Source organism: Acartia tonsa, chromosome 4 (assembly GCF_053477335.1).
Source record: "Acartia tonsa isolate MP-2025a chromosome 4, ASM5347733v1, whole genome shotgun sequence".
NCBI lineage: Eukaryota > Metazoa > Arthropoda > Copepoda > Calanoida > Acartiidae > Acartia > Acartia tonsa.
In genome coordinates this window covers 1-10,000 of record NC_137263.1, presented here as the reverse complement: position 1 = coordinate 10,000, position 10,000 = coordinate 1, and the positions used below count along the sequence as shown (strand labels likewise).

At 33.6% G+C, this 10,000-nt stretch overlaps 1 protein-coding gene across 1 annotated transcript; it reads left to right on the top strand.

The window, feature by feature from the left end:
* Window positions 1-344: 344 nt before the first annotated feature.
* On the top strand, window positions 345-2,063 carry LOC145318109 (discoidin domain-containing receptor 2-like; the record flags this gene model as incomplete). Its single annotated transcript, XM_080159459.1, has 3 exons — window positions 345-354; window positions 893-972; window positions 1,778-2,063. Coding segments are annotated over exons 1-3 (376 nt in total), but the record flags the coding sequence as incomplete, so codon positions are not given.
* Window positions 2,064-10,000: the final 7,937 nt, after the last annotated feature.

Here is a 10,000-nt window from a genome sequence, read left to right as displayed (position 1 = left end):
ATAATTAATTCAAGTTAATTATTTGACATTTAAAAGCATTGTTTTAAATACTTTATTTTTGAAAAAGCCAAATTTAATAAAATTTAATTAAATTAAATATTTAACCTTTAAATATTTATAAATTTTTGTAAAAAATTAATGTTTACATAATGTAAAAATGGTGTATATTTTTACTAAATTGGGGCTCCTAGCGGTTAAAATAAAACTAAGACAGATAGATTGGTATATAGTTAGATAGGCTGATAGATAGGCAGTTACTTGGTACATATATATATGAAAAATTAAATATGTTAAAAATCTCCTAAAATTTTTTTTTAAAATCATCTTATTATATATATGTTATCATGTTTATAGGTAAATAAGTACAGTATGAAAGCCATTCCGGAGATCATTTGCTGCATGGAAACATACAGACAGACATCCAGTTACTTAGTACATACTATATATGAAACATTATTTGTAGGTAAATGGGTTCAGTATGAACGCCATTCCGGAGATCATTTACTGCATGGGAACATACAGACAGACATCCAGTTACTTAATACATACTATATGATATAATATTTGTAGGTAAATGGGTACAGTATGAAAGCCATTCTGGAGATCATTTACTGCTTGGGAACATACAGACAGACATCCAGTTACTTAGTACATAATATATATATATATTATTTTTAGGTAAATGGGTACAGTATGAAAGCCATTCTGGAGATCATTTGCTGCATGGAAACAACAGACAGACATTCAGTTACTTAGTACATACTATATGATATAATATTTGTAGGTAAATGAGTACAGTATGAAAGCCATTCCGGAGATCATTTGCTGCTTGGGAACATACAGGCAGACATACAGTTACATAGTACATACTATATATATATGTTATTTCTAGGTAAATGGGTGCAGTATGAGAGCCATTCTGGAGATCATTTGCTGCATGGAAACCAGAATACCTATCTCTCTAACCATCAGGTAATGACATCAGGGATCTAAAGGGATAAGACAATATAAATGATTAATTGATATTTATCCCTAATTATGTTGATCTAAATTACCCCTTATGTAGTATCTTAATTGTAGTTTGGACACTCATTTATGGCACCAAGCAATTAAAAGTCCCCAAAGTTTTGTGCCACCGAATGTCCCCTCCCTTCCTTCCTGGATTGAAGGATTTGAATATGTCAAAAACTGTATCATACAAGAAACACTAATAAATTTTATCTTATCGTATTATAGACAGCTTTCCGCAATTCTTAAAATGGAATATAAGATTAAAACCAGCTAAAAAACTGAAATTATTTTCATTTAATTTTAATATTCGTTGAAAATTGTCTGTAATATAATGTTGTACATGATTTTTCAGTATGGTTGAGAATCGGTTCTAATCTAACGGATAATGATCGGTGTCGACACAATACTGTAACATATCTGATAAAAATGATTTGCCATGGCATATAAACAATCTTGTTTAAAAAAACACTATTGTCGAAAATTCGTTGTTTTTTGGGTGTTTCGCATTCTAATGTTATTTTGCTTGCTTATTTTAGTCAGTTTGAATTTAACAAAGCATTTAACAACATGAATTAAGATTGTAAATCAACTACATATATTTACATTAACATAAAATACATAATAAAAATTCTTAATTGATGTAATATTTATTTTATATGCTCTAAAATAAAAAATAATGTGCTTCTATGATTATTTTCTTGTTCAATTTAAATTTGTTTATGTTGAACATTATCTATCTATCTCTCTATCTATCTATCTATCCTAGAACCTGTATCCCGCGCCTGTGGCGAGCAAAGTGCGCTTCCTCCCTCACAGCGTGCATCCGCGCACCGTCTGCATGCGCGTCGAGTTGTACGGGTGTCCGTACGACAGCCCTGTGGCCGAGTACACCGCCCCGGTGGGCGACGAGTTCTCGCCCGGCTGGCGGCTGGCGGATATCTATGACGGCGGCGTGAGCGAGGATGGCGGGGTGTTGAGCGGCGGGCTGGGCCTGTTGACGGATGGCGATTTGGCGGAGGGTTTTAGGATCTCGCCGTATGGTAACATAACAGGTAAGAATGAAAAACAAAAATACCACTTTTGTTCAATATCATCCTATAATATAAAACTAGCGGCTTTGCCCCAAGAGGTATAATTACATCTTCTATTACTTACCCAGCAGAACGGATCGAAAATTTTCGCACCTACCCAGCAGGAAAACATTTTCTCGATTAAATAACTGGTGCTGCTCATAGTCTAATGTGTTCTCAAGAAAATATTTTTTTTTTTTTGGGGGGGGGGGGAAATTTTCATTTTTGGGGGGGTTGGGGGTGTCCCATCCCCCAAGAAAATAGATTAAAACCACCACAGGACCGATAGGTAGATACCCTGAAGAGTAGAATCCGATCGGTTCAGTGGTTACCGAGATCTTAAGGGACGGACAGACAGACGGACAGACAGACAGACGGTCAGACGGTCAGACGGTCAGACGGTCAGACGGTCAGACGGTCAGACGGTCAGACGGTCAGACGGACAGACGGACAGACATCGTTCTACTTTGTATTATAGATGGAGATTTTTTGTCTGAAGCTGAAGATCTCGGAAATTGATAATTCAAATATGTGAACATTTACAACTGTCTTGGGGTGGTTTTAGGCTATTTTCTCACCTCATCACTTTCCTCTAGAGGCTAGGGGCGAAGAAACTTCTTCTACATATTACTTATCCTTGTATGAAGAATATTTTAATAACTACTAATCCGATTGATTTCTCCATTCACATAGCTTTACATAAGTCCCAAGATTGTTATGGGCTATTTTGTTGTAAAATGGATGGCTTTATGCTATTTTTAATCTTCGAAAACAGATACCAAGACTAAATTGAAACATAGAATAAAAATGAAGGATTATCCATATCTTTTCAGGGGTTTTCTTTCCCACTTCTCCTTTCATATCCCTCATTTTTATGACGTCACAAGGCTGATTTTTGAGACACTTTGTCCCGCTTCATTGAAACGGGTTCAGTCTAGAACAAAAAAAAACATTTATATTGCATATCAAGAGTTTTGAAATGGTGGAACGTACAGACATACCCTAATTATATAATATCTTGAGCTGCCAGAAAAAGAAAATCTTGAAGTGAGAAAATGAAATATGAATTTTATTTAACAATATCATACATACAATGAATAAGCATTTGGTGGGACCTCAGAATTTGTTCATGTACAAGTATAGAAACCTTATAAAGCCCAAATTGTGTCCAAAATGATCCATGTGCCGTCATAAAAATGAGGGAGATGAGAGGATTAGTGGGAAAAAAAACCATAAAAAGAAATGGATAATCCCTCATTTTTATGACGTTAAATTGAGGATTTTTCACACAATTTTGACTTTATCTGGAAACCTGACTTATGAATTGGATGAAGGTTAATGTCAGTCGTAAATTACACAGTTATATAACCGTGTTATTTCTTTCGTTGGGACTTATCTGCAAATTATCTGTTCTTCAATTAATTAAATCTACATTGACGGTAATGTTGTTTTTTCATAATTTAAGGTGTATATCAATATTTATCGTTCATTGTCTTATCCCTGAAATCAAGGGCATGATAAGAGCCCCTGGAGGGTCAACTATGTATTTTTTATTCAAAAACTAAATAATAGTTTGGGCCGACTAGTCATCTAATAATCGGTGTCCTAGAAAGCAAATAAACTTTTCTTAACTTGGTTTAAGGTTTTTGAAGATGAAAAAAGTCCCTCAAAAAAAAACAGCATGTTACGACATAAAAACGAGGGATTATCCATCTCTTTTTTGGGATTTTCTTTCCTTCTTCTTCTCCTCTCATCTCCCTCATTTTATTACGTCACATGGATCTTTTTTGACACAATTTTAACACAATTTGGGCTTTGTCCTAGAAATCAAACAAACTTTACTAAACTATGTTTAAGGTTTTTGTACACGAACATGGTAAAATCTCTAGGTCCCCTCACATACATATATTTGATTTTGAATTGAAACTGAAATATATAATGAAAGATAAATTATATTGTAGAAACATGGATGGGAACATATATATTCAAGTATGACTATGAAATCGATAAGAGGCCACTTAACACTGTAATTGACCAATGGCAAAATTTATTGGTCAATTTTATCGTATGACGCCCTTTATGCTGTCTCTAAACCGCTGAACCGATATGTTTCTTATTTATTGCTTCTAATAAGTCCAGAATGTAATTTTTCTACTTTTCTTTTTTAAACAAAAAATTGGAGGGTCAACTTTCCCCACCCCTTCCCTCAAGTGCCCCTTAAGGCCTCTTGGGGCGTAGTAGCCAATTTTATTATATGGTAGGTAGTATTAGGAAAGTTAGGTAAATTTACTAATACAGAAATACATTGCATATTACAGAACATTTATCCCTAATCCTTCATGTATCATTGTATTTTGAGTATTTATAAATTCTGTTTGATTTATTATACACTGAAATTATTTAAATGGATGTAGAATGTACGTGGATATTAGGGCAGGGGAAAAATAGTCGTCAATTTAACCTAATAACATGGAACTCATTTATTGGTCAGTTTGTTTATCCAGTAGGATGGGAGGGACTGGGGAAATTGGTTGAAGTGGGATATTGTTGTTTTAGCCCTTGCGTGTTTCACTTTATTATAGAACATAAAATCTGGTATAAGATTCAAGTAATAATATATCAATTATTATATCACTAGCGGCTTCGCCCCTAGCTTCTAGGGGCTTTGCCCCAAGAGGTATAATTACATCTTCTATTACTTACTCAGCAGAACGGATCACAAATTTTCGCACCTACCCAGCAGGAAAACATTTTATCGATTAAATAATGAATTCGTAAAAAAAAAAAAAAAAAAAAATAGCGATTAAACAACGAATTTGCAAAAAAAAATAAAAAAAAATGGAGGGAGGATTTTTTTTGCTTTTTTTTTTTGGGGGGGGGGGGTTGGGGGTGTCCCACCCCCCAAGAAAATAGCTTAAAACTACCGCAGGACCAATAGGTATATACCCTGAAGAGTAGAATTCGATCGGTTCAGTGGTTACCAAGATCTTAAGCTTCAGACGGACAGACGGACGAACAGACAGACAGACAGACAGACAGACATCAAGCTACTTTGTATTATAGATTGTAAACGAAGTTTTTGTATATTTTTAGTTAGTACAGATTTCCGTGATAGCGTTTTAAACATAAAGATTTCGTTTTGCTTTTTGATAACATATCTGACATGGTTATTATATTAACTTGTATTTTGGAATATTGACTCTAAGGACAATAAGACATAATAATATATGGCAAGCAACAAAGATAGCAACGTCCATAACTGCGAAGGTAAACTAAACAGACATTCGGACATTCGAAAATTAACCCTTTATACTTTTGTATGTTTAACTGTTTTTATAACATACCTTAACATCTGTAGCTATTCAGATATCTAAAGGGATAAGACAATGGCCGATAAATTCATGTACAATGTACATACTCAATGATAATACAGAAAATAACCTCTTATGTAGATGACAATTAGTGGTTGAAACGTTTGGTCACTCAACTTATTGAACCAACCAATTGATATTCAATAAAAGTCCTCCAAGTTGTTAAGCCAATAAATAAGAAAATGTTATAAAACTTTGGGGACTAGTGTAATAAACAGCCCGATGTCCCCTCCCTCCCTGGTAAAAAGTATATTGTATGAGTTTTTGTTATTCTATATTTGTTTCTATATCTAAGCTTTTACATACAAAATATATGCATTGGAAATTGGGAAATTGGGAGGGATGGGACATTGGGCTGTTTATAATATTAGTCCTCAAAGTTTTATAATAAGGTTTTCGTATTCGTTTGCTTAACAACTTTTAGGAATTTTATTAAATTTTGATCGGTTGGTTCATTAAGTTGAGTGTCTAAACGTTTCAGCCACTAATTGTAATCATCATTGGAGATACACAACAATTTATAGGCCATTGTCTTATCACTTTAGATTCATGACAAATCACAAAACTCTAGAGAAAAAAAAATAACCTAACCTCCAGAAAATATATTTGATTATAAAATTTACTTGAGCTGGATCTTTAAATCGTTTTTATAGTGCGCTGAATCGGGGTGATTCAGAGGTGATTTGTAGGTGCGCTGGTGGTTAGCCACAGCGCGCCTATAAAACATTGATATTTAAAAGATTTTCGGCGCGGTGTTGTTAAATCGCTTGCAACACTCAATAAAATATCGATCCGCGCCAGTACAACTTTATTACATAAGCCGTGTCAGTAAGGCATTTTATGTAAAATTCCGTGTCAGCATGGTATTTTATATAAAACATTAATATATAATTTATTTTAAAAATAACTATAAAAATGTTTTCACAATAGTTTTGCAATAAAATATTAAAGTAATTAAAAAAAAAAATTATTTATTAAATAAATCACCCCGATTTAAACCGGCAATGCCACTCGGTGAGTGGCGTTGCCGCGCCGGGCCCGCGCCACTGCCCGATTCAAATCGCCCATGCAAATTCGATTTAAAGATTGATATTAATAATTTGATGGTGCGCCAAATGAATCGCCCCGGTTTAAATCACCTATAAACGATTTAAAGATCGAGCTCTGGTAATTTGTTAGTATTTACTATCCAGAGACATCAATTTAGACATAAAGGATCTACGTGATTGTATACTCAATCGGTTCAGTGGTTAACGATATAAAAAATAGGTCAAATATTACAAATCATTAAACTTTAGATTAAAAAATACATCCCGATATATAATCGTAGTACTGTGTTAGTATAACCACTAGACCGAATTTATTTATCCTTTAAATGGAAGCTTTAATATATTTTGGGGAAGGCTAGCTCACCTAAAGAACACCTTACATTTCTTAACAAGGATGACAACATCCATAAAAGCGAAGCACTGAAAAGGTAGGACAAACGGACATTAACACTTGTATAGTGTCAGAACTGAATAATCAGAATATAAATGTATAAGAGTCGAAGCAAAATTGTAAGTAAAATTGTTGAAAAACTGCTTGATACAGAATAATGTTTATGGACATATTTACATTTTTAGGACTTGTTTATAGAGTTGCTTCGCTTTTAATGTTGTACTTTGTTGTCCCAGTAATCAGTATACCAAAAATCAGATCAATCGGATTATTAGATCACATAAAAATTTGTTGTTAAAAAAGTAAAAAAATCAACATGTTTAAAATAGACGTACGGACATTCTGGTAATGATTATAGAGTTGCTACGCTTTCTAAATCGTACCTAACTACTACAGGAATCACCATGCAAAGTTTAAAATCAATAGGACAATTCTAACAAGCCTAAATTAACAAAAAAAGCTATCCGTTACGGACAAACGGACGGACGTACGGACGGACCGACCCTAATTATAGAAAAGCTTCGCTTTTAAAAAGTAGTTTATAGAAGGCTAAAAGACAGGTAATGAGGAAAAATTGGACTGTTTATTACACTAGCCCCAAACGTATTCTTATTTATAACAACTTTGGGGACTTTTGATTGTTTAGTTCATTAATTTTAGTGTCATAAAACGTTTCAATCAATAATTGTGTAATCTACTGATGGGATAATTTAGTGTATCATTATTGGGGATGTACATCAATTTATCGGCCTTTGGCATATCCATCTAAATCCTTGCTAAAAGAGCATGCAGCTAATTTGAAAGAAAAGAAATTTAGATAGTAATCACTAAATAGGATAATAGATATTTTTACGATTCAAGAGACAGAATGACACATTAAAATAACAGTAAAGTTAAAGTAAATTCCTAATGTAATCGTATTATATTACTAATATAAAGAAACCGCCTAATTGTTGAGATATACTCCCATCAATATACAAGATATCCTATCTTTTAAACAATACTACTTATTATGTATTATGTCTTTTTCTTTTGTAAGCGAAACTACTTTATTCTTCTATCCTTGAGGGGGGGGGGGGGAGTCAAATTTACTTATTTGATATAATAATGATATAATAACCCAATTACTTATTTTAGATTTGAAAAGAAAAAGTGTAAAAAAAATATTTTGGAGGGTGGAATTTTTTTTTTGGGAGGAATGCCCCCCCCCCTTAATCATTTTCAATTTTAGTTAAAAAAATAAATTTTTTTTGGGGGGGGAGGGCATTTTTAATTTTTGGGTGGTTTGGGGGTGTCCCACCCCCCAAGAAAATAGTTATAAGCCTTCCCTCCCGTGACCTATGAGAAGCAACCCTGTAAAGGAGAACCCGATCGGTTCAGCTGGTACACTTTAGGTACACACAGACATACACACATCCTGTTACTTTATTATAAGAATTATGTCCATGTTTGTATCCAAAGTTTTATAACCACATTGTTTAATCTGCTAGCTTAAAACTCTGGGTACTTTTTATTGAAATTCGACTGGTTGGCTATCATGTTCTAACTTTTAATCAAATAATTTTGTTTATCATCATTGGGGATGTATACCAATTTAATGTTCATTGTCTTATCCCTTAAGATCCCTAAACTGTAATTTCTGCGCTACTCATTAACAAAATAAACCTTGTTTTTTTTTTTCTTTTTTGCTTTTTGTTTCAGCCTCTCATGTAAATAGTTATTTTCTTAAGAAAATCAGAGTTATAGGGATACGGCATGGGAGATAAATTAATTTATAGAATTTCAAAAGGAGTCATTTTAAGGTATAAGACAATGGACGATAAGTATATGAAGTAAATTACAAGAAATGTTTGAACACTAGTTTGAACAATCTAACATTAATTTATCAGCCATTGTCTTATCCCTTTAGATCCATGCCCCTACATATAAATATTTGAGCTATACCCAAGGAGGGGGCGGACATTGAACATTATTTTATCATTCATTGTCTTATCCCTTTATATCCCTGCCCCTACATACATATAAATATTTGAGCTATACCCAGGGAGGGAAGGGACATTGAACATTATTTTATCATTCATTGTCTTATCCCTTTAGATCCCTGCCCCTACGTATACATATAAATATTTGAGCTATACCTAGGGAGGGAGGGGACATTGAACATTATTTTATCATTCATTGTCTTATCCCTTAAGATCCCTGCCCCTAGATACATATAAATATTTGAGCTATACCCAGAGATGAAGGGAGTATTGAACATTAATTAATCAGCCATTGTCTTATCCCTTTAGATCCCTGCCCCTACATATATATATATATATGTATATTTATATATTTGAGCTATACCCAGGGAGGGAAGGGACATTGAACATTAATTTATCATCCATTGTCTTATCCCTTTAGATCCCTGCCCCTACATATATATATATAGATGAGCTATACCCAGGGAGGGAGATTGAACATTTATTTAACATCCATTGTCTTATCTCTTTAGATCCCTGCCCCTACATATACATATAAATATTTGAGCTATACCTTTCCAATATCGGGATAACATTATATGGTGTTCCCATGCACTGGTGTAAAAAAAACTAAAGTTACTAACAAATTTTTTAAAACATTTTACTTATTATAATGTAGGCTCTAGGGGCTTTGCCCCAAGAGGTATAATTAAATCTTCTATTACCTACCCAGCCAAAAAAAGGTGAATGGATCGCAAATTTTAACGAATAAATGGCGAATTCGCAAAATTCGTAAAAATTCGTAAAAGGAAAAAAAATTAGGGGAGATTAGTTTTTTTTTTTGGGGGGGGGGGTTGAGGTGTCCCACTACCCAAAATAGCCTAAGACCACCACAGGACAAGTAGGTATATTCCCGAAAGGGTAGAATCCGATCGGTTCAGTAGTTACCGAGATCTTAGGGGACGGACGGACAGACGGACATCAATCTACTTTGTATTATAAATAAGATAATTTTTGAAAGAGATTCAGTTATTAAAAGTTCAAATAAAATAAATTCAAGAAAGTAAATGCCAATATAGGCATTGTTTTGGAAATTTTTAATAATGACATTTTCGTTGTAACGAATAAACATTCCCATTATATATGT